This window comes from Podospora pseudocomata (genome assembly GCF_035222375.1).
Source record: "Podospora pseudocomata strain CBS 415.72m chromosome 1 map unlocalized CBS415.72m_1, whole genome shotgun sequence".
Lineage (NCBI taxonomy): Eukaryota > Fungi > Ascomycota > Sordariomycetes > Sordariales > Podosporaceae > Podospora > Podospora pseudocomata.
The window spans coordinates 7180910-7204799 of NW_026946363.1; the positions used below are offsets into that span (position 1 = coordinate 7180910).

General features: G+C 52.6%; 6 protein-coding genes across 6 annotated transcripts, besides 1 other annotated feature; 3 read left to right on the forward strand and 3 right to left on the reverse strand.

Moving 5' to 3' along the window:
* Positions 1-301: 301 nt before the first annotated feature.
* QC762_123040 (uncharacterized protein) lies at positions 302-2225 on the reverse strand. The gene is made up of 3 exons (XM_062886720.1): positions 1367-2225; positions 689-1308; positions 302-634 (listed from the first exon to the last, which is right to left on the reverse strand). Exons 1-3 carry the CDS (start codon positions 1383-1385, stop codon positions 401-403), a joined length of 873 nt encoding a protein of 290 aa, XP_062749864.1. The 5' UTR covers positions 1386-2225; the 3' UTR covers positions 302-400.
* Positions 2207-6438, forward strand: QC762_123050 (uncharacterized protein). The gene is made up of 2 exons (XM_062886721.1): positions 2207-4295; positions 4346-6438. Exons 1-2 carry the CDS (start codon positions 4057-4059, stop codon positions 5940-5942), a joined length of 1836 nt encoding a protein of 611 aa, XP_062749865.1. The 5' UTR covers positions 2207-4056; the 3' UTR covers positions 5943-6438.
* A 69-nt stretch (positions 6439-6507) lies between these two features.
* Positions 6508-9419, reverse strand: QC762_123060 (uncharacterized protein). Its single transcript, XM_062886722.1, has 8 exons — positions 9372-9419; positions 8879-9295; positions 8792-8822; positions 8345-8736; positions 8017-8294; positions 7755-7968; positions 6915-7699; positions 6508-6854 (listed from the first exon to the last, which is right to left on the reverse strand). Exons 2-8 carry the CDS (start codon positions 9057-9059, stop codon positions 6672-6674), a joined length of 2064 nt encoding a protein of 687 aa, XP_062749866.1. The 5' UTR covers positions 9060-9295; positions 9372-9419; the 3' UTR covers positions 6508-6671.
* A 688-nt stretch (positions 9420-10107) lies between these two features.
* On the reverse strand, positions 10108-13329 carry PHM7 (phosphate metabolism protein 7; the record flags this gene model as incomplete). The annotated part of the gene is made up of 4 exons (XM_062886723.1): positions 10108-11323; positions 11380-11778; positions 11839-13203; positions 13269-13329. The coding sequence occupies 4 exons, from the start codon at positions 13327-13329 to the stop codon at positions 10500-10502; spliced, it is 2649 nt and encodes an 882-aa protein (XP_062749867.1). The 3' UTR covers positions 10108-10499.
* Positions 13330-13892: 563 nt separating this feature from the next.
* Positions 13893-13943: a sequence feature (Short protein (QC762_0023750, KAK4660898.1) was converted to a misc_feature.).
* A 1818-nt stretch (positions 13944-15761) lies between these two features.
* On the forward strand, positions 15762-17459 carry QC762_123080 (uncharacterized protein; the record flags this gene model as incomplete). The annotated part of the gene is made up of 1 exon (XM_062886724.1): positions 15762-17459. The coding sequence occupies one exon, from the start codon at positions 15762-15764 to the stop codon at positions 17457-17459; it is 1698 nt and encodes a 565-aa protein (XP_062749868.1).
* A 1150-nt stretch (positions 17460-18609) lies between these two features.
* On the forward strand, positions 18610-21963 carry QC762_123090 (uncharacterized protein; the record flags this gene model as incomplete). The annotated part of the gene is made up of 1 exon (XM_062886725.1): positions 18610-21963. The coding sequence occupies one exon, from the start codon at positions 18610-18612 to the stop codon at positions 21961-21963; it is 3354 nt and encodes a 1117-aa protein (XP_062749869.1).
* Positions 21964-23890: the final 1927 nt, after the last annotated feature.

The window sequence follows — 23890 nt, forward strand, 5'->3', positions numbered from 1 at the left end:
TTGTTAAGGTCGTGGGATCGTAATGAAGAGAACTGAGCTCTGAGCTTGAGCACACACCCCTGTCGGTTACAACCCTGCCAAGCGAGAACTTTCTGATCGCGATAGGCTACAGCTCTTATCGATAAGTATGTCGCATACGTCATACCTGAACCAAACCAAACCAAAACACCATGCAAACATCGTGACTTGGAAATAGAACAGAAAAGAACACAAGGTGTTACATGTTGTGGTTGTAGAAAAGAAGCCTCGTAAGACCCAATAGTGCAGCAATTTCGTGCCCACCCCCACCCCCGCCTCCTGAACCATTCCATATTACTAAAATACCGTTCGTCCTTTATGGACGACTCCATATCCACTTCCAGCTCTCACTCAATCTGTACCTCACCCTCTTCAAAAACCCCTAATTGTCAGCCAACAGAGGCGCTCTCTCGGCATCTCCAACAGGCTCTCTCCTATTGCCGAAGAAGTCTTCCCGCCCAGTCCAAGCCGGCACGGCAACCAACACAGTGGCCACAAACAGCACCGACATGATGGTGAATGCAAAGATCCACTGGAACGCAATGATCTGTCTGAAAAACTGCGCGACGCCCAGGGAAGCTGACAAGACACTGAGAGCAAACCCCATGGTGTAGTCCTATGTTCTATTAGCACCTCGCCGTATTCTTCTTTGTCTGATGGAAGAAAATACCTTGTATAAAAAGATGAAGAACAAGCCATAGCCCAGCAAGCTCCAAATAAAGACATTGGCAAAGATCCTGGCAACAAGACTATGCTGGTGGGGAACCATGATCGCTCCATTCCAGTAGATCGCCACAAACGTCCAGGCCAAGGGCCAGCTCACAGCTCCTGCGTGGATAAGCTTGGTGTAAGTCGCATGGCGGAAGTACAAGCTTGACAGATTGAAGAAGTTGATGATCAAGATGATCTCAGACCAGACAAAGTGCGACCGGACAAAGAGCATAACCCAGGCGAAATGGAGGAGGTTGTTAAGAATGAAATGGCTGCCGACGGAAGCCGCGGCGTTGACGGTTGTGGCATCAGAGGAGAAGAGGTGAGAGGTATAGATCAACTGGAGGATAAACATGACGACAAAGTAGATGGAGGTAATGACTGCATTTTGGGTGAAGCCAGAGTAGTGGTGATAGTTCTGGTGCCAAATGCTACCCCCAAGATATTTTCCGTCGGCAGGCGCATGGGTATCGTAGTAAACGGTGGTGACGACGGACAAGAGCCAGGTGAGAAGTGAGAGGACCTTGTAGGTCGTGATGGAGGTTGTAGTGTGGGAGTCACGCTTGGCGAACGGGTTAACTGCGGTCACGATGGTTAGTATTGATCCTGAAATCGGGATGTGGGATGCGAAGCGTACTCTGGTGGAAGCGATCCATTTTGCCGGTTCAGCGTGTATTGCCAGGACTTCGAGAAGTTGATGACTTGCTGGATTGTCGGGTTGTCAAGAAGCAATGGTAGGAAGGTCGGTGTTTTGTGTTCAAGGAAGGATTTCCTATCAGCAGTGGAGGAGACGGGATGGAATGCTCGGGAAACTGCCCGTCAGTGGCTGCCTTTTACTTCTGGTTTCAGTGTTGCGGATGTTGCGGGGAAGCAAAGCACGTTGGGATGCACGAGGCAGGGAATTGCAGATTTCCTGGTTGAACAAAAACCAGCCGATTGGCCTTATTGAGCTCCAAGTTGCCACCCCATCTGTTTGAAGCAGCGGTCTTGCGTCGATGGATTGGATGAAGGTGTGTTACTTTGCCTACATGGGATGCGTTACCTGTTACCTGCCGTTGAAGAACCGGTCACCTTGACAACTGCGTCATTGGTTTTGTTTATGACAGATGATCAGTTTGAGGTAAGACTCTCCCAAGTTTGGTGCTCCTAATGCCAAAATAGCGATGGAACAGAGGAGAGAAATTCATTTTTGATACCCCCGATATGGCTGAAATATGGACAATAACTGCAGAGTTGCTCAGTATCCAACATGAAGTCCAGCAATGAAGTTGTGAATTCGAGATGCAGGACAGGAAGGATGCTGCGGGCTAGCGATGATATGATTGGCCATTGATTTCAATCAATTACATCATACCCCTCCACAGTTCACTTTGAATCGTTCCACTTTTGACTGTTGTGAACCTCAATGGCCAGGCCAAATTCCGCCTCGTGTTGGCTTCGAGAAAAAAACACATGAGGATTGTGGACCTCAAGCATTCTGGTATCGCTCATTTTCAGCCCAAACCAACCAGTCCAAGGCTTCCTCGACAGTCGAACCATCTAAGCTACAAGCTTCATTGTCAGCCAGATGTCATTTCGGACCTACCTTATAAAAAAGTGCGGGGCAATTCAAGACCGACCACCACTGCAGGTGACATCGCCGATCTCTAAACACCATTAGGGATCACGAGGCCTGCCTGAACTTGGAGATGACGGGAAATCCAGTTCAGCTTGGTGAGACATGGTGAGTTTGGGAATCCCGTCAGTCATGTCATGTACACTGCCACAACAGGACCTAGTTTTGTCCAGACTGTCAAAAGTTCACTTTCCTAATTGAGCTATTGTCATTAGATGGAGAGATTGTACATTTCCAATTCATGGCATTCTGCACACCGCATCGATATCGACCGGGAAGGCAGATTCGAGATGGCATATTGGACCCTTTGGGCATTGAAAGTTAAGCAGCCACGTCAAGTGTCAAGAGGCTGGTGGATTGCAGGTGGCTTGCATGATCTCGTCGCCCGGCTTTGGTAGCCCCACCCGGTATCACATCATCTGGTTGGTGAGGGACTCCCTGCACCTTTCAGGTGCCATCACTACAGTTGCAACGCTACTGTCAGCATGATGTTCTAGGTCCAAGTGGATTCTGGGTCTCTTAATTGTACACTACATTCTTGTGGGCACCAAGCTGTTTTTTCTTTGAAATTACACGATACATCGACCTGCACACATACATTCCCTACACACCACACCTGCTGCTCTCAGAAGCCGATGCCTTGCCAGGCGTATTACCTCTGTCATCAGTTAGCAACGGCAGTCCGTGATGGCTGGAGGGGTCTCACCTCGAATAACGTGAGTATCTTCGAGGACTCAAAGATTGCCGGTTGCTTCGCCCATTCCAGTTCCCTTTTCCGTAACTGCCAGCTTTGTTTTCACAGCCCGGCGGGAAACCAGTGTACTTTCTTCGAGTCGTGGGCCGCTTTTCCCTTGCGTGGTTGTACTCTCCCAGCTTGATCTCTGGTAGATGTTCTGGAAGTCCTCTACCGGGTACCATCGGTGTGGGCTTCTTTGACGGTTCGTTCGTGTGCGAGTTCGGCTGGTCTTCTTGAGATTCGGCGGAAACGACTGCCGATGGTGCTTTGAGTTCGAGTTTTTTCTTTCGGAATGTGCTCGGGATACCATCTGTGATCCAAGCCCCAATCTCTAGGAGATCAACGGCTGAGTCTGAAGATAGACCCATGGTGAAAACACGGGGAAAAATGTTGGGGACAATCTTTACTGCCTCTCATTCCGTCCAGGCTGCCTTACTTTGGGCAGGCACCGTACTTGAATCTCTTTCTTGGACTCCTTTTCCAACACTCGCATAGGAGGCAGTTCAAAACATCGCCTTTTTCGTCACCGCCCAATTTGATACACAGTATATTAGCCCACAAATGGTGAAACAGTGGCGGTCAGCTTTGGAATTCTGGAATTCCATTTCAGTATCAAAACATTTATTTCCTGGGGTTGACGGGCAAAGCGGCTCAGCGCACACCTCAGTATGCATATGCATTAGTGAATCGTCGCGTCCAGCATGATACGACTCGCTCCTATTGGCCGCATCCTACTGTTCACCGTTTATGAGAACCAAGCATGCGTCTTTCAGATACGGCTTATTGGGTTGACTTGGACGCCTTGCGAGGCGCAAGGCACAATTTCCAGTTCTCCTTTGGTCGTCCGCGAACCGACCTGAGCTTCAATTTCCATTTGCCTTAAGAAGATGGAGTTCGCTTGTCTTCGGCCAGGCACGATGGCATTGGGTATATTAGGAACAAGAGTCAACTGCTTGGAATCATCAAATCTCTTCCGATGACAGTCAAAGTAGGACAGCCAGTGTCTCGATCCAAGCACCAGTCTCGAGTTTCAAGACGAATACACGCCAGGATGTCCGAGAGAGATAATTTCGTCCCCCCCGAAAGAGAGCACGCAAAACGCATACAGGATGAACGCTGGGAGCAATTTAAAGATTTAATCGTCGCCAAGTACAGAGAGTCGACGCTCGATAAAACCAGCAAGTATATGGAAAAGGAATTCGGCTTCAAAGCATCGTGGGTCATTTCTGCCCCTGTTTAACTAATATTCTAACGGTTTCAACTAGTCGGCGTCAATATGTTCACCGTTTGGGCAAACAAAAATGGAATATCGGCAAATACAAGGGAGGACAGCCTCAGGTCGTGGATGAGCCATCGCTAAACACCCCCCTTTCGAGGCAGAACCCAGCCTCACCCGACCTTTCGTCTGTTGCCCTTCATCCCCCTTCACCCATGACAAGGCCAGCTTTGGATTTCTCACGTTACTCGTCTGAGCAACTGGCTGCATCCCACATTCTTTCAGACGGCCTCCTGTACCTCGGTGATTTGAATAACGCGTTCGCCATCAAAGCGGAGCTTTACAGGGTTATCACGGCAGGCCATGGCGACTTTACTGATCAGGAGATCAGACGACAGCTTTTACGACGATATGTCATTGACTGCATCTGCATCATACAAACCGAGGCCGACGCAAAAGCTGCCCGTCAAATGCTGGAGCAGAATGACCTTTTGTACGAGAGGTGGGCAGATACTGATGACAACACCTGGGAGAGTGTTCTCTTCCGCATTCTCACCTCGAGGACCTATGATTCGGAGAATTCTGAAAGCTCGATTATACAGATTGTCGAGATCATCAACAAAACCACCGTCGAAGCAGACGAGGCAGGCCACGAAAAGCTGCAGACATTGACGCCTAGAAAGTACCGTTTCGACCTTCTCATGTACAAAATCTTCAGCTTTGCGTTGGAGAGGTACAATGAGCCGACAGCTGTGGACGAAATACCTATTGACGTTGGGGGGCTCCTGAAGCAGTTCAAGAACACCCAACCCGCAATCAAGGACTCCAGCGTTGATCCTCGGCTGGAATGGGAACTCGTGCTGAAAACTCTGGACTTTTGTGTTTCCGAGCTCTCAAATGGCGAGTTTCATCCCCTGAGACTCGACAACAAGACCACCAGGGCCAACAGGATTTTCTGCACTCTTTTGTGTGCTCTTCAAAAGCAGATTATGATTCGGGAGCAAACAACGACGGCTCTAGACAACATTGCAAGCGACAAGGCACATGCCCAGTTTGCAAGTGTTTACACCGAGCTTCTCGGCATCGTGGTCGGCCTGATAGTCGATGAAGCGCCATCCTTGGAATTCTCCCGAAATCCCTTGCCACTGAAGGAGTGGGCTCTGAGAGGCGCCCAAAAAGTCAAGAGTCTTGCGGAACAGTCAAACCTTGACCAGGAAAAGACAGGTCTAATTGACCGGTTCCTCGACAAGGCAAACTCAATGAACGTGGAGATCATGCTTGAGAACCTTTCGAGGAAGCAGCCCGAGGAAGTCAACATCCGCGAACTCAACCTCCTCCGCAAGGAATTGGCACAGAATCTCGGCGTGGAAATTCTTCCCGACTTGGAACCTAGAGCAACGGTGATTGTACCCTTGACTGCGAGCTGGGAGCTTTACGACCGGAGTGCCTCTCAACATAGCCAACCTGTGCTTCACCTGCTGCACGGCCACCCGGCGCCAAGGGGGCCCAGGTCACGCTCAGTATCTCGATCGCATTCGCCTTCTGCTACTAGCAGTAGCCAGTCACCCGCCACAAACGGAAATGCCACCGGCCAGGCGAGCGATGCTTCTGCCGAGGGGGATAGTGAAGATATTATTCTTGACTAAAAATGCCCCCTCCTTTCACGTCCTGGGCACTGTTGTTTTCTCTCGATTCTCTCGTTATATAGACTCAAGTTTTTTCTGGGCGCGTTTCTCATTCCACATTTGATTTAAGGTAGCCAGCGCGTAGTTTGGATCAGCGGGTTCATTTCGTTTTGCTTGCCTTTCTTGTTTCCTCCCTTATGTTGTCTTTTCCTACTCTATACGCTATACTAGAATGACTATTTTTCCTTCTTTCGGTTTCATCTTGACACTTGCTCTCTGTTTTTCCTTTTCCCCTCCAACGACTTGTACGTGAAAAACCTGGAGAGCTTTCTCATGCCCATAGATACACGATATAGAATAGGTAGCAAGACACGTATTCACAAGAGGTTCCGGACTGTCTCACGGTGTCTTTACCGGCAATTCTTGTGGTGTTTACACGCCCTCGGGGTTTCTGAATACTCGGCTTGACGACGAAATTCTTGCAGCAACGCCGATAAGTCTGTCCGCCCTTTTACGTGTCTGACACTTGACGTGGTATCCTTTACTTTGTTTGGCACATGTTCAGTCCCAGAATGCGCGAAATAATCCCGGGGAGAAATCTTTCTGATTCTCAAAACATGTACTTTGCTACCAAACTATCCCGTGTGTAGTATTGTACATGTCCTTGATAATGACAAATCGATGAGCACAAAAAATGCAACAAAACAAATGAAGCAAAGCTCATGAAAAGTTGAGTGGTATGCATGCTTCTCAGGACTGGTAGGGACGACCATGGTCATCATTGACGCGCCCTGCAACTCCGGGACCCTCCGCGATACCAGGTCCAAGGCCTGGAGGACCATTCGTAAAGGGGTTTGGTGGCGGTGTTACATCACCATTGTTGGGGTCCGAGCCGCTCATGGTGCTGCTGTCTTGTTTGATGATATCTGCTGCCTGGATCCGCTGTTAGTGTCGTGGAAAAGCTAGGGGATTGTGGGGGTCAGGTTGACAAACCTTTTCAGCGATAGCATACACAGCTGCCTGGATGTGAGCAGCCGGTAACAAAGGTATAATACCAGCATCGATAACCCTCAAGTTCGATGTCCCGTACACCATCAACCGCGGGCTCACGACTCCCCCAAACTCCAAAGGCATCATCGATGTTGATCCGGCAGGATGAAACTCGGTTTGCAGCTTGGAGTGGACTGCCTCCAACAGAGCTGTATCATTCTGGCTGGTAAGATCATCCCAGGGGTACGCGGGCTGAGGGACGAGCTGCTGCATGGCCTTTGTCTTGACTAACTGATTATTAAGCTTGAGACCGCGCACAATGATGTCGCAGTCGAATGGGTGTGAACAATAGCGCGGGTCGAGAAGAATATTTCGGGCCACGGAGCCGTTGGCGAGGAGGTCGGCTGACAATGCCCGGACAAAACCTCTGCTCAAAGGATGCTGAACTGCTGCTGTTAAAGTACCGATGCTGTCTGCCATCACCTCGAGCGCACCCACACTTGAGCGGGCGAGGAGGGAGGTAAGGAGGTGTTGTTGACGGGCATAGCCTTCCAGGATCGTGGGGTGTTGACCTGGTCCAGGAGGGAGGTGGGACTCGGGTTCGGAACTAGGTATGTTCGATAAGAGGGTTTCCCAGTTCGTGTCGAGATGTCGGAGAGAGGCAAACGCGAGAGTTGAGATTAGTGGGTGCGTCAGGGGACCTGTTCGATTGGCAAAGTATTGGCTCTCAACTTCCTCAAGAATACTGCCAGTGAGGTTGTTCGCCGTAAACATTCCAAAACGAGTGTCTAACAATCATCAGCTACTTATCTGAGAAGTGGAGAACCTCGGATAGTCACTCACAGTTATAAAACGCGCCGACCATTGCGTGATCTTGGAGGTTCTGGCCAACCCCCGGCAGGTCGATCTGAACAGGTACACCCAGTTCATCCAGAACGGAGGCCGGACCTATGCCAGACACTTGCAGCAACGATGGTGAAATGATAGCCCCCGCTGCTAGGATCACCTCCCTATTGCATGCCATTCTCTTCCGTGGGGAGTCAAACGATGTTGCGAACTGCTTTGTTAGTTCTAATCCTAGTTCAAAATCACTAAAGCCGCTTACCTCAACCCCAAATGCTCTCTTGAGACCCTTAGCAGGCCGTTCGGAGTCTTCATCAACAGCCTCAGTCCCGAAGAGGACGCGAGTGACGGTCTGCTGGGTCGCCAGATGCAGGTTTGGGCGACTTAGGACACTGTCCAGATACGCCCTTCGGCTGTCCGCTCGTGACTGGTTACGATCGTTGATAGTAGCTGGGGCAACCGAAGCGCCTGCTGCAATACCGGTATTGATGTCGGGGAGGAGCGGGATCCCGAGCTCAGAGATGCCCTCGAGGAAGTTACCTTGGAGTGGTCAGCGTGAGACCTGCCATGGAAAAAAGGGGGTGACATACGAGATGAATTGTAAAAGAATCTCGGGTAGCCTACTTGCAAGGGACCTTTCTGGCCGTGAACTTTCATATGTGGTCGAATATGAAGATTTTGACTGTCTTCTGGAGCCACACAGGCAGTAAAGTTCTCGCTCTTTTTGAAGTAACGAAGCATTCCGTGCCAACTCCAGCCGGGATTCCCCAGCGTAAGCCAGGCATCATAATCGTACCTAGCTCCGCGGGTCATGACGAGACCATTGAGGATGCTACCACCTCCAACAACATGACCCTGGCCGTAGTCCCGAGTACGGTTGTCTAAGGATTCCTGTGGTGCGGTGGTGATGTTCCAGTTCTGAGACGGAATGAAACCGTGGCCGACAAGTCCGGGGATAGTGACGAGGTCCGGGCCTGAGTCTCTGTAGTTGTGCGTTAGCAGATATCTAACTGAACTGCTGCTGGGTGTCTACTAACAAGTCGCCAGCCTCGAGAACAAGAACAGTCACTATGCCTTCATGTCAGTCAACCAAGAAGATGCGTATAAATTAGATAGGAGCCCACCATTTTTGTTCTCCGTGAGTCGATTGGCTACAACGAGGCCGGAAACACCGCCACCGACAACAATGTAGTCGTAGGAAGGGAGCGCGAGATCGATGAACTTGTTGGCTGGGACGAGAAGCCCATCCACAGCCTGTAGGCACGCTGAAAAAAAAATAGCGACTAAAAATGCAGTCAAATCCATCTCGAACGACTGAACCAATGGATGAAGTGCAAAATATCGTCAAGAAATGCTGTTTGACAAAAGATTGGTTCGCTAGTAGTTAATCCCTACAAACGCTGAAAACTCATGACTTGTATGGGTGTCGGTGGGTAGGTGTGTGATGCTGCTCCGCTTGACATGAAAATAAAAAGATGAGGTCGCTGGGCGATGAGAAAAGGGGACAGTGTCGGCGAGTGAGCATATCTGGGAGGGAGCGATTTGATGTGGATGTCAAAGCATGCTCACGAGATATTCATAAACACAGCCCTCCTCTCAGGTCGATACAGAACTCACTTGCTCCCAGTTCCCCACATCGCACATTCTTTTCCTCGACTTTCATTGCTTGACCTAACGGGCGAAAAGGTTTTGCAGCCTTCGGGGCCAGAGCCTCATCACATGGTAGCAGAACCATGGCCATATGTTCATGGCTCCTTCCCACCATTGAAGCTCCTTCCCAATATCAACCACACTTACCCCCCATCTGAACACCGATGGGCCGAAACTGTGGCCTCATGCTCCACTCCTCGCCTTTACTCACTGTTTTATTCGCACGAGTCTCGCTCACGGATCGGAGCCTGGAGGTAACGTGTGGATCTGGAGCCGTTGTTTGCCATTGCGGCCCCTGGCGTTTCCGTCACCCACATGCAACGTGCGGGCAGGCAAATCTGGATGTCGATGTCACTGTCCCGACTGCTGCCACGCAGAACATTTCTTTGTTCTTCTCGCCAACACTTGGACTGGGATTAGAATTAGATTGAGACGAACTCAACACAGATATGCTGTAATCCAGGGGAAGTGGTGATTTATGATATGATACCACGGCTGAAACTACAATACTAAAATAAAACTAGTTGGTATTGCTGCGTGATAAGAGATCGACCGAGCGGAATCATCAACTTGCCAAAAAGAAAACACTTGACACTAACAACATATCAAGGGGATTCTATGCACCGTATGCTGATCGAAGCACAAAGGAGCAGCTGATGTCGTTTTTCTTGAAGAATTTCAAGAAGTGCGACATCATCAACCACCCCTCTCCGACCTCAATCAACAAGTTAAAATAACAAGTAAAACAAAATAGCATTCATCAACTCCCTACTACGAAAAGTTTCCTATCACTCTTCACACTTGTTCATACAAGTAGAACAAAGAAAACAGAGGTCCATAAAAAAGAAGAAGTGTCATAAAACTACGTGCTCAGCCTAGGAGCTGAAAACACAAAACATCAAATTATCCATCCATCAAAAGTGTGGCTTGGAAGGGGGTATCTGCGCATATCCATTACTACAACCTTTTTTCTCGCCTCTCTCCCTCTTGCTCTCTCTCCCTGCCGGTATCATATATCTTTCTCTCAGTCTGACAACAAAAGCCAAATGCCCGAAGCCATGCTATGCAGATCAGATATGCATACGCTCAGTCAAATTAGTAAAGAATCTTCTCCTCCCACACAGGCGGCCTGGTTCCTTCCTCGTCCCACTCCAGCTTGCCCTTCTCGTTCAGAATGCACCCTTCATCAGTGATAGGAATAATCTTGCTGGTGTGGGCAATCTCCTGCTTGGAAACTCCCGCCGGGTCGGCGGGGATCCAGAGCAGAGGGGCCTGGGAGGTGACACTGGGCGGGTTGTATGCATTCTCGATGATTTCGGGGGTATACTGTGGCAACGACACGTGGCGGGGCACAAGGTTGCGCAGTGTGGCGTAATCGGAGTAAATCCAGGGCTTCAGGAACCGAGTGAGGAAGTTGCCCTTGCTATGAGCAGCCGCCGCCTTTCGGGCCGCCCGGGAATGAGCAACTTGCTCTTCGGCACTCTCCACAATACCGTCGCCATTGAGGTCATGCTCATCGACGAACTTGTCATTTCCGTTGCTGTGGCTTGCGCCAGCTTCGCCGTCAAGGAGGCGGGCTGATTCCTCCTCAGCGAGCAGCGACATGGGCATATTGTAGAGGAGAGGGTCAAGAGCGGTGTTGAGGCTGTAATGGAACAGAACGGTGAAGATGATGAAGATCACCATGAGAATGACCGGACCAGGAGCCGTTCCTGCGATGAACAGTCCGAGCATGCAAATCTCGCCGAGGTAGACTCCGACGAAGAGCTGCTTGAGCGCCTTAGGATAGATCAGACCGCGGGTGTCGATCTGGGTATCAGTGACAAAGAAAACATTGTATCTCCAAGCGAAGTAGAAGAGGAACATTGCGATGGTAGCCCAGCCCAACATAAGAGGAGCAATGCACGAGTAAGTAATGGCTACGTATTGTAGTTAGTGACAGCATTGAAAAAACGGGACAAAAGTGCGGACATACCGATAACCACAATGTTGGTGTAGACCGGCATGGTGCTGCCCCATGAAATGGCGCTTAAATTAGACCACTTCTGGTAGAGGGCGCGGGGTGTGTTCGCCAGGAACTTGTAGAGAATTGTGAAGATGAAGAACCCGACGACCTGGGTGAGCACGCTAGTGGCAATGGTCAAGCCCTGGACGATGAAATATGTGATGTAAAAGTTGGATGCTTTAGGCAAGCCCTGAGCCAGGATTCTCGGTGTCTCATTGGGGGCGTTGATGATCTGTTCAATGACGGCAGGAGCCGATGACGACAAGGTGGTGACCAAAAAGACCTGGATGACCTGGAAGGCGAAATATGCGTTTTGGGTGAACAACTCAACGCCGGAAATTGATGGCTCGCCGGCCAATTTCGCACAAACTACAAGACTCGTTAGTTTAATTGGGACGCTGCACAGGAGCTGATGGTCGGTCTACTTACGGCGCATGATGATGGGCACCAACGACATGAGGATAGCAAGGGCCACAGATGGCAGAAGGCCAGTGATAACGCCCAGGATGACCTTGGGAATATCGGTGAGCCACGACAGCCAAGAATACTCCGTTGCGAGATAGTTGATGTTGCTGATAGCACCGACTACAGCAACAGGGATAGCCCAAAAGATGATCAAAGCAGCGATGAAGGCCAATACAATGTAACGCCGAATCACAAGCTGCCACCACGGAACAGCCAAAGACTTCCAGATCACCTCGCTCGGGCGAATACCAACGACACGGTTCGACATGTGAAGACCTTGGTGATGGGCCAGCATCTGAGCGGCAGCTTCGGCGGCCTGCTGCGACGTGAACTCGATGAAGACACCCGGAATGTTCTTGAAAGCGCCGCTGCGGTACTTGGCTTGGACAGCTTCCGCCTCCGGGATGAGGCGCTCCAGCTCGGCGCGGCACCAGTTGATCGTGTCCACCTTCTTTCCAATCAGACCAAGAGGACCGGTTCGGTGTGTCGGCCGGGACTTGGCCGACAGCCATCGGGCCGCAATGCTTCCAGACTCGGCATCACCCGTGATCGCTTGCTTGTCAGCTTCGGACGCATTGGCGCCGTTCTTGATGGCCTTCTGGCGGGCCTTGTTCGCAAGCTTGATCAACTTGATCTCGGCCTTCTCCAACTTCATGGCAACCTTGTCGCGCTCCTTCACCAAGTCATCCACCTCGTCGGTGCGAGCTGTGATCCAGATATTCTTGGCATTTTGGCCAAACACTTGGCGCAGCTTTGCTTCGTTTAGGTAATTGTCCGGGACGCAGGTGAACAAGACGGTGCGAGACGAAATGCGCTCCGAATAAAAGGGGCTGAGCAAGAAGGCCTGGCGCAAGTTAATGTAGAAGATGCACTCTCGCATGATCAGATACATGACGAAGCCAAAGTAAGCCCAGCTCACGAAGACGTGGGCAAAATAGCGGTTCTTGTGGGTGTCCGGGTTAACATTGGAATAGGAGAGTATGTCGAGCTCCTTCTGACCACCGCCACCGGTAGCATTGATGGGGAAAAGAACGGGCCAGGTGATGATGCAGCCAACGAAGCAGAGAACAAGCGCCATCTGCAGGTACCGAATGTAGAGGTAGGCATCGAGAGATTGGTGCTGGAGGGCGTAGATGTCGGGGATCCTCCAGAAGCTTCCTATCCAGTTGAACAGCCCATTGGGAAGGGGGGGCGATCTTTCGCTCTCTCTCAAGCTCCCCAAGTAGGTTCGCGGTGCGTAGTAGCGTCTCTTGCTACGTCTCAGTATCAGAAAGACGGCGAGATAAGCCCCAGAGATGACGGCGACAGGGGCGAGGGTCGAAACCAATGCTTTGTCAAGTGTGTCAGTACTGCAACTGCGTTGTGCCCAAATCATCTTCAGGAGCAAAGCTTACCCGAAAGCGAGGAGCTTTCCGCCGTTTCTCCAGTGCTGGAAGTATTGTTGCTGTTGCTCATGATGGCGGTATTGCAGAATTCAGCGTCTGCGCGCTTAGGGGTAGGGTTAGTAGCTGGCAATTATGCCTGAAAAGGTTCGTGAACCGTCGTCAATGCCGTCGTAAATGTTGATGTCTCTAGGAAACAGAGTCGAGTCGCCCTCCCCGTGAGAGGGAAACGAACCGGAAGGCCTGAAAGGAGCGTGTCAGATCACAGATCACAGATCAGAGATCCTCGGGAAACGGAAGAAAATTGACGGGCTGGGCGATGCGGAAGGGTAAATGGAGGAGAGAGCTCCTTGGACGCGCCCAAAGCTTGTGCGCCGACGGAGTGGAACGAGTGGACGGGAGAGCAGGTGAAGGGAAACGGCGCAGGGAAGCGGGCTGGAGGAGGGTCCTTACAATTTAGTGGTTTGGCAGGGGAAGCCACGACGGCGTCAAATTACTGGGCTGGGTCTGGGAGCTTGGGTCGTGAAGCTACTCCCTTCTGGGATTGGACGATATTTGGTGTATCAAACACGCTGGAACGGCTGGACCGCTGGAGGCGGCCGCCGTCAACGGGGGAGCCAACGGGCTTTTTATCAACTACGGAATGGACAGCCACTTCGGCCTTGTCTCCGATTTTTGGCAACTCATCGTTGTCTGCACCACCAAATCTAGCTTTGTGTTCTTTGCATCGGGGACACTGAATCCAATGACGCAAGTCGTTGCCAATCCAGACGTTGCATTTTCATTAGGCCCATGCACCTTTCAGCAGGGTCGGCCAGGGTCACGGCAATCGCTCTGCTCCAACTGCGACGCTGCCCCACCTCCACGAAACCTCGATTCAGCCTCTCCCACTTGTTGCCCTGTGCTTGGCTGCGGTCATCGCTGCCATACAACTTCGTAAAAGAACATCTCATTTCCTGTTCTCGGTATTTGAGCTCACCATTGTAAGTCTCTACGGTCTGCATATGCTACATGTAAAACACACCTCAGTCTGCCTTTTCCGATCGATCGTGTCGGCTTCCCGTCGTCACCAGCCAAGCATAGCCATCACCCAAGCCAGTGCAGCCCATCACCAAAAAGAGCCAAAAAAGAGGTCACCAACCACCAGGAATCACCAGCATGTCTCAAATGATTTTACCGTGTCTGGCTGTTAGCGCTAGACCAGAGTGACAGAGATGGACAGCTCAGCAGTCGGTCTGGACTGCTGCAGGGTGAAGTGGCCCGCTTTTCTTCAGCTTGTGGTGTCGAGCAGTGCTGGAAGTGCCACCGCGTCACACATTCAAGGTACAAGAAGGGCACTGACGTTTGGTGTCTCTTTGTGCTAATTACGTCCAACGTCAGCCCACGAGAACTGTTAGGAACGCTTTTCTTTCTGTCTTTCTTCCAACTCTTTTACTTTGGCTTTGCCATGTGTGAGCTCATCGCCTAGCGGAGCAACCGCATCGTTGGAGCGGACGAAAAAAAACCAGGTGACGATCGAGGTGGGCTGCGGCAGAGGACCCTCCTCCGTCACGCAGATCGGTGATTGAGCAGGGGTTTCTTCCCGGTTGGAGCGACAAGAGACCCTTGCCCAGCGTCTGGCTTCCCTTTTGTGCGACGTCAACACGCGACACTTGACATTTTGCGACCAGAGAAGCACCACCTTTTCAAGCCACCATTTGTGGCCTTCAGCTATGTTGTGTTGTGCGTCGGTCTTTTCCGCGGTCTGGAACACACAACTTGTCAAGTCGTCAAGCAACCACACCCAAGATAAGGCGTTGCGCTCCGGCCGAGAAGACTCCTGGCATGCGCTGCAATGCAGCGCTTCCCCAGATTTTCACCCAAGCTGGGGGTCCCTACGGCGTGGGTTCACGGGGCTGCATCGGCCTCAGAGGACCCCTACTCCAGCATGTTCAGGCAAAACCCAACCACAATCCAACCAGGCCCCGCATCAATCCGTGGCTCTTGCTTATTAAACCCGTCAAGAACAACAGGTCAAATCCCAAACTAGCCGGGGCCAAGTGTACTCTTGAGAAATGTGACACTATTTTGAACTCAGAGATGGGCAAGACAAGGCAGGTGCAGAATAAACTCGGGCCTCTCATTGTTGAAAACAACTGAGCGTCAACTAGCTCCATCTAGTCTTGAGACCGAACAGTGAAGTTTTGGCTTGCACTTTGTAGTTTAGGAGACAATGGCACTTCGAGTTTCCTGTTTCCGTCGATGGTCTTGACCGGATAGAGAAACTTCTTTGTCGTGGTCTTGCAACGAGTGCTGAATACAATGCTCTTGCTTTGCTTCCGGGCATTCCGGCATTCCCCAACACCATGTTCCAGACAAAGGACAATGGGGCCTCTAAACTCACCCACGGTACATAATCAACAAACCACGATTTCATCAGGTTGATCTCGCATACTCGAGAAGTCTGACAGTCCGTGAGAAATTGCCAAACACATACCACATCAACCTGAGCAGACATCGGACGCCATGGGATCTGCACCGGCAGTCTACGCCCATACGGCAGAGCACGAGGACGACCCCTATGGAGAACAAGACGGCTACATCAAGGCTACCGATTTTTCCCTGCCTTACTACTCCGAGTTCTCGCGAATCTATGCGCAGACGGTCAGTCAGGGTCTGCTCCGTCACGTCAACTGTGGTTATCTGTCCACCGAGGGAATTGCTCCAACACTTCTCGCCCTCAAGCAGCATGCTCAGTCACTGTGCATCCTCATCCAGCAACTGAACCCGACAACTGGCATCTCCGAGATTGGAGACGGCAGCCTCCGCAGGGCCGGAGCTGGCAGCAGTGATCCTCTTACGCTCAAAGCCAATCTCAATGACGCGTTTGACTTTCTCTCCGACTTGAGCACCCCCTACACCAACGATGATACAAATCATCAGATTCCCCTGACGGCCCTTTTGAACGAGGTGCGCGCCCGCGATGAACTTAAAGGCGTCTCGTATCATTGCCCCTTTGCCGATGCCCCCAAGCCGAGAAACCCCGGGGAGAACCTAAAGCCGTATGCCACCCATCAGAACCTCGTTCTGCACGCCAACGCCTGCTTGGAAAGACTGGACCACGAGTTCAGCACCACCGGGGGGCTGCTCAGCATCTTGCCGACGGACCAGGAGGGCAGGGAGAACCTCAACCATGCTCGCAATACCCTCCTAGGTCAGTGGCTGACGTACACGCAGCATCTCGTTGGTCGGATGCACGAGCTCGAGAGGTCCTACAACAATGCTCTTGACGCCCTGGCGGGCGAAGCCCTAATCCCGAGTCAGCACCTTTCTGTTGTTGGCCCTACCGGCGCGAGTGAGGGACGCTCCATCGTCTATCCACAAGACAAGTACGTGCTTGTCAATGCCGGTGACGACATCTTCCAGTACCTCCACTCGATCCTCGACAAGCAGGAGACCCTCCTGCAAGCGCAGGACACCATCAACAAGTCAAACGGAGCGGTGGGTGAGGTCGCCATAGTGTCGAGCGAGGGTACGGAGTTGTACACCCAGGGCATCGTCTACGTCGACATCCCGTCGCGATTCTACCGTCTGGCCGGGCAGGGCAGAAATACCCTCTTCGTGATTCCCGCGCACAATGTCCACCCCGCCACGGCGCACACGAGATTGCTCGAGTCCCAGCCTACGGTTGTGCAGGCCATCGCGCCGACGGACCCGGCCCGCGTGACGGTGTTGGAGAAGCGGTACACGGAGCGCATTGCCAAGGCGGAGCAGGACGCCATCGACGTCCACCGGCTCGAGGCCGAAAACGAAAAGATGGAGAGGGAGCTCAGGACGTTCATTGCCGAGCACAAGAGGCTCGCCAGGGTGCGCGATGAGCTCATGAGCACCGTGGATGCCAAGGACAGGGTCAAGATCAACAAGCTCTTCAAGAACCAGGAGAATATCGAACAGCTCAAGGACCAGCTCAAGAATGCGCGCGACCAGGCGAACAAGAGCAAGGAGGAGGCTCAAAAGGCCAGGGCTGACGTCGCGGCAGCCAAGGCCGAGGCTGAGAGGTATAAGCAGACTTGCTTTGCGTGGGATGAATATGTCAAGAGCCTCTCGACGCAAAAGCCGGCGGATGATCAAGAAGACACGATCGCGGACATGTCGGCAACGCTGATTGGACAAGACGATAGTCAGCTTGAGAAAGAGAAAGAGGGAGATGGTGGGATTCTGTGAGCCGAGTGCTCGTTTTGGGAGTGAAATCTTGAGGGAGCTTCTTTTGGCTTCTGTTCTTCTAGAAAATGTGATGCCTTGTCTTTTTCAATTTCACCTGTGGTGGTACTGTTGTAGCTTGAATTACCGACAGCACATCGCAAGACGTGTCTCTTGCTCGTTTTAATACAATATGAGACTTTTATGGATACACGGATCCATTGTGGTGTGTGTGTGTGTGTGTGTGTGCGTGTGTGTGACAGCCCCTCGGTATACCTATGTGTGTGACGGGATGATAGTCGCTATGGCAACGACTTCGACTCTGTGAGGGTGATGGCTGACCGTGCATGCACCAGCGGCACAGCTTCCCACCGGGACCCCCAAAAGAGAAACGGACTGAGGGGAATTGACCAATCGTGATTAGAGACAGGTCTTTCTTGACCAGACACAAGCTCTTGGGATGGTCATTTGCAGGTGCACGCTGAATTGAACAGATAACCTGAGCCCCGGTTCCATATCAGTGTTAGCGTGGGATGATGGCGAAAACGGCAGTTTGTTGACTTTCCCCTCCTTTCCCCTCATTTTTTTTTTTTGCTTTCTGTCGATTCAAGGGTCTGGATTGCTCTGGGGAACCAACAAGAAGAAAAAGACTCCATTTCTCCAGCCATCTCGATTTCTTGCTGAAGCAGTTTTCGGAGCCGGAGCTGAGTAGCAAGAGTGGATATTTCCTGCCATCTACTTGGAATGGTTTTTGGTGGAACCTCTTTTTTGCGACTGACCAGGCTGGCGCCTTCTCTTTTTTGACGTGGCGGGAAAGACGGAAGAGAGAGGACAGCAAAACAAGAGTTCGCGCCGGCTCACCAAGACCTGGTTCCGATTTTCTTCTGAAGTTTGCGACGGCAAATATACAACATACAACCATCAACCCTGGTCTATACAGGACACGCTCGTCAACTCCACAGGTAAACTAAGATCGAGGATCGGATGCAACAGCGGGCGCGGTGGGGTTAGTGTTTGTTTGGATTCGATATTGGACCCAGTAAGGACAAGCATCTCGAAGACGGCAGAGAACAATGCATTGTTTGTGAGGAGGAGTTGGATTGAGGCTTGCGACGGGCTGTCCCTGAGTTAAACACCAACATTCCTGTGGTGCGACATTCGGGGGGCGACCACAATGGCGGGACCTCGCCGCCTCGGGTCCAGGACAAGATGGACGGCAACAGCACTCGTATTTTCCACGCTGGCTTCGGCGCAACTTCCATACATTCCAACAACGATTCTTCTCCCACCACCAGACAAGAATGGGCATCCCATCGGCGCAGCTTACATCTTCACGCCCACCAAAGACGATAGCGCCGTCGAGCTCTTGTCACTGAACCTTTCATCTCTCACCACAACAGTGTTATCCACCCCCCCCATCACCGGCGCCTTCACGCCGACTATCTTCGCCAACGGCACCTTGGGTATTTTCGCCGGCGACTGCTCCTCCCAGTCCGATGGCTTCCTCTGGACATGGTCCCCAGACTCAGCATCATCAACCCCTCCCCGATGGCACCCCCACCCCCAACCCTCTCTTGCGCCCTTCCACCTGGGAAGTACAATTTCCTTTTCCCTCCAGCTAGCTCCTGCTGTCTCCCCGCCGACCCTTTACCTGTACGGGGGTATGTGTCCCTTCACCAACCTCTCCGACCCCATCCCTTACGACAGCCAGCAATCCTCAGCCATCTACTCCAACTCCATGTTCCGCCTCCCCCTTTCATCCTCCTCAACCACCTCCTCCCAAGAAGGGGAATACCTCTCCTCCCCCGGCCCCCCCATCCCAAACGCGGGGTTCACCCTCACCGCCCTGCAGCCCTCCCTCTCCAACCGGACCACCGCGTCTGGAGAACGAGCCCTGACCCAGCAAAACGGCTGGGTTTTGCTTGGTGGACACACCCAACAAGCATTTATCAACATGAGCACCGCTGCAGTCTGGTCACTGCCTGAAGAAACGTGGAGTTTTATCCCTATTCACGGAGACAAGAAAGTGGACAGTCGGAGCGGGCACACTACTGTTTTGAGTGAGGATGGGACGAAGCTGGTGATTTATGGAGGGTGGGTGGGGGATACGGGGCAGAGGGCGGAGCCGGAGGTGGTGGTGGTGGATATGGGGTTGGGGGGGTTGGGGGATTGGGCTTGGGCGGATGGAGAGGGAGTAAAAGGAAGTGGCGAGGGGGAAGGGAGATACGGGCATGGGGCTGCGGTGCTGCCGGGGGATGTTATGGTTGTTTATGGGGGCTGGATGATCGGTGGGGATGAGATGAAGAAAAAGAGACAGAACGGGGATGGGGAGGGGTTGAGGTTTTTGGATTTGAAGAGGATGGAGTGGGTTGATGAGTATGTACTTCCAAACCCGAGTTCGAGTTCGGTGGGGAGTGGGCAGGGAGGTGAGGGAAGCGAGGGGAGCGGATCTGGCGACGACGGCCAGGGAGAAGGGGGTGACGAGACCAAGAAGACGCAGATTGGTCTTGGTGTTGGACTGGGTGTTGGGTTTCTGGTCTTGTTTTCGGTGGCTGGGTTCATTTTTTGGCGTCGGCGCCAACAGCAAACTCGCTCTCGAAACGATGCCCTCCGGGATTTGTCACAGGGTATCAATGGTTCCCTCCCGAGGGGGATTACGTCGGATGATAATGACGACGAGATGCTTGAGCGGGAACACGGGTTGATGCTCCCTTGGACTGCGGCTTCGGCTAGGGAATGGTACATTGGTGGCGGCGACCCCTATTCTCAAGGGCGAAAGTCACTAGCTTACGAGGGTTTGCGAGGTGGCGTCAGAAAGACCGGGGGCTCTTTGTATATGCCACCACCACCACCACCCTCGGCGAAGAACGCGAGAGGTTTATACCAGCCCACAAACAAGTCGACATCGTACGAATTTGGGCCCGGAGGAGGAGCAGGCCGGTCAAATCTCATCTCACCGATTTACGAAGCCGACGAGGACGACGAGGGCGACCTCGGCCAGCAATCCCGGCACCGTAACCTTGGCCGTGCGAGCCCAGAAAAGCCACGGGACTCGTCCGAGGATGACGACCCGTTCTTGACGCCGACAGCAGCCACCACCCCCATCGGCGGCCTCTTCCCCCCACCGAGCATCAGCTCCCGAAGCGGCGGCTCCAGCCCCGAGCGCAAACCACCAGCACCAGCACCACCTCCGCAACCTCAAGATCCAGAGGTGCAAAACTGGCAAAACGACGTTGATGTCGCCGACGCAGTACTCGCCGCTAGAATCGGGAGAAGCAAGTCCATCGCGGCAAAGACGCCCCCGAGGTTGTATCTGGGCCATCAGAATAGCGTTACTGGCACCCGGTCACCAACCAGAGGGCCCGATACGCCTACTCTCTTGATTGAGGAACGGACAGGAAGTAACCTGTCTGAAGCGAGCGCATTCTCGTTTGTTCCTGGTGCGGAGAGACAGCAATTGAGGGTTGCCACGGCCGCTGGGGAGGCCAAGCCATCCAGCAGTGGCAGTGGAGGCAGCTCCTCCTCTGCGCCGACGTTTAGCACCGCGAGGTCTAGTTTTCCTGTTTTGCAGAGCGAAGGCCCGGGGCTGCTGCACGGCGGTCGGCAGGCTGAGACGTATGATGACGGGCAGGGCGGGTATGAGATTTACAATTATGACGGGTACAAAGACGAGGAGGATGCCGATTATGTTTACGTGCCCGGGAGTCCTTCGAAATCAAAACCTCCGCAGCGGAGGTCGTGGTTGGGGAGCATAAGGCGGGTGTTTGAGAAGGGGACGCCGGAGTCGTCGGCGACGGGGGGGAGCAGAGAGGATCTGAGCAGCCCGGGAGGGCAGCTGGAGGCCGGCACGGGGATGGATGGCGGGTTGGTTCGGAGGCAGGGGACGCTGCATAGACGGAAGCAGAACCGGCAGAGCTGGGGTGGGGAAGAGACGCAGGACGGGGAGTGGGATGTTGAGCGGGCGGTGGAGCAGAGGTTGGTGCAGGTCATGTTTACTGTCCCAAAGGAGAGGTTGAGGGTGGTGAATGCGGAGATTGAGCAGGAAGGGGAGGTGGGGGAGGTGGTGAGGGAGGGGGATAGGGAGTTTGACGCCGGGTACTATGATACTTGGGATACGGATGGGCCGCCTGCTCCGACACAGCAGGACAAGGGGAAGGGCAAGCTGCCCGAGATTGAGCTGTTACGGCCACCAGAGGGGGAGGAAGCCGAGGAGAGAGACAGGAAGAGGGAGTCAGTCGCGGGCAGTATCACGACCACGCATACGATGGGGATATCACCTTCCACGTCTTTGCGTCAGGCGGAGATCAAGACCGAGGGGTTGCACACTGCCGAGGCGGTTAGGTATGAGAGGTTGGAGGTGAACCCTGGGGTGAGCCTGAGTCCCACGACCATGACACCAGAGAGAGTCATGCGACCCAAGAAGTCGAGGTCGAGGGTATTGGAGATGGTGGAGAGCATCGAAACGAAGAGCTCGAGAAGCTCGCTGAGAGGGGGTGAAGAGGACGAGGTGACGCCCAAAAAGGGGTGAATAGATACTTCGACTGCTTTGATACTGGTCATGAACTAAGCACCTGGATAGTGCTCGCTCGTTTTGGAACGGTCAAATGGCGTTTATACGGGGTTATTCTTGGGTTATCGTTTTTGTAATTGGTGGTGGATGGACTCGGCAGTGCGATACGAGGTGTAGCAGTAGTCTTTGGAAGCATTCGTTTGAGAGAAGAAAGCAAAGGTACCTTGTAATTGACCAAGATCTATAGATAGCTGCGAAAATAACAGGTGAAAAGATGATAATGTGTGGAAAGGGCTTTCTGGGACGTTGATACAGCTCATTAATCGTGTTCTCGATATATTGCATCTCTGCCACCCTCATATATACCCCCGTGGATACCAGCTATCGTGGCAGGCAGATCGTGAGCCTTCAGAGGCATACCTCAGAAATAGCTCCTCGAAAGGTGACAGCGCTGCCTGAAAACACGATTCTCACCCACCCTCATCTCTCACCCGAGATCTGATGATCTCAGCCGCGATAACACCGTGCCGACCAGCCTGGGCACACCGGCTTCGCTGACCCGGCACCTCACGATATCACATCGCCAATCAGATCATCAACCGTCCAGCCACGCTCCCCGCCAAGACAAACCGATCGACAATGCTAAGATCTGCTAAAGAGTAAAAGAGCTAGCCCGGCCTCAGCCGGGAAATCGTCAACTCTCACGAGAATTTGGCCATTCCGAAAACGAGCCTCTTGGCTGGCGCGGACTGGCAAAGATGAAAAAAAGCAGCGCTGATGAATTCGGTTCATGCAGATCCCACCAAGGAAGCTTTTCCCCAAAGGGTAGATCGCGACATCTGTTCAGACAGGGCCAGAGTGCAGTGTTCTCCCCCCCCGCATCTCTGCTAGCTGTGGGACTCACCGCCATCGTGAGCAAAATCGTCACCAGATGAGACAACATCTCGCACACACACAGCAGTGTTTCTTGCTGGATCCCGCCCGCAGGCTGGGCAAGATAGACAGGCGGTGAATTTGTCGGTAAGCAGCTCGCCCACCCTTGAGTAAATGATCGAGACAAACAAACAAAGAGAAAGTGATAGACGAGAGAGAAGAGACCGTTCACGACGGTTTGCCTTGTGACGCCTTGGGGGCAGGACGCTACGGAAGTTTTGACTGTGGCCTGCTTGCTGTTGTGGCAGCGCCGAAGGGTCTTGCGTGACAGCAACCACGACAGGTTCGAGACAATGTTTTCTTGAGCGTCCAGAATTTGGTTGGACAGAATGCGCGCACAGGGTGGAAAAGAGGGTAAACAATGAGCTGTTCCGTTCCCCCACAACAACCAGTTAGTAACGGCCGCATCATCAATGTTATCTCGCCCCTCAGGTTTGTATTTATCGCTGGTATTGCGGCCGGTAAAACCTGGTTGAGCCGCAGGACCAAGACTGACATACAACGATGCAGAAAGAACAATTCGATCCCGGAGGCCTTTTCCCACCTGTAGCCTGGATGCTACACTGCCTTTGCACAGGTAACATCGCGGGGTGGAGGCTGGGTGTTGATGCGGGTAGTGACCCCCGCGTGCGGTTGATGGTTTCAATGTCGAACGCTTCTTCTGTCTTGGGAGGACGGGATGCTGACGAACATGTTGGGAACATTCATGGAATACGAGTAGCCATAACCACAAATTCTCTGTATTGTCTTGGCTGACAATGGCCTTTATAGGGGCGGACGCGTGTCGTCTCGTCTTGAGGGGCGCAGTCGGCAATACGAGGGCATCGATTCACATGGACATTTGCTGCATAATCTGTGGTGCCGTTTCTGGTGACCCCATCCTACGCTGCGGGAAGATCTCCAAGGGCTGGTCGCTGCCGTTGGGTTGACAACCACCGTTTTCCACTGGACAAATGTCTCCTATCCTCGACCAAAGCCGGCCTTGAACAGGGTGTCGTATACGAATCGTCTT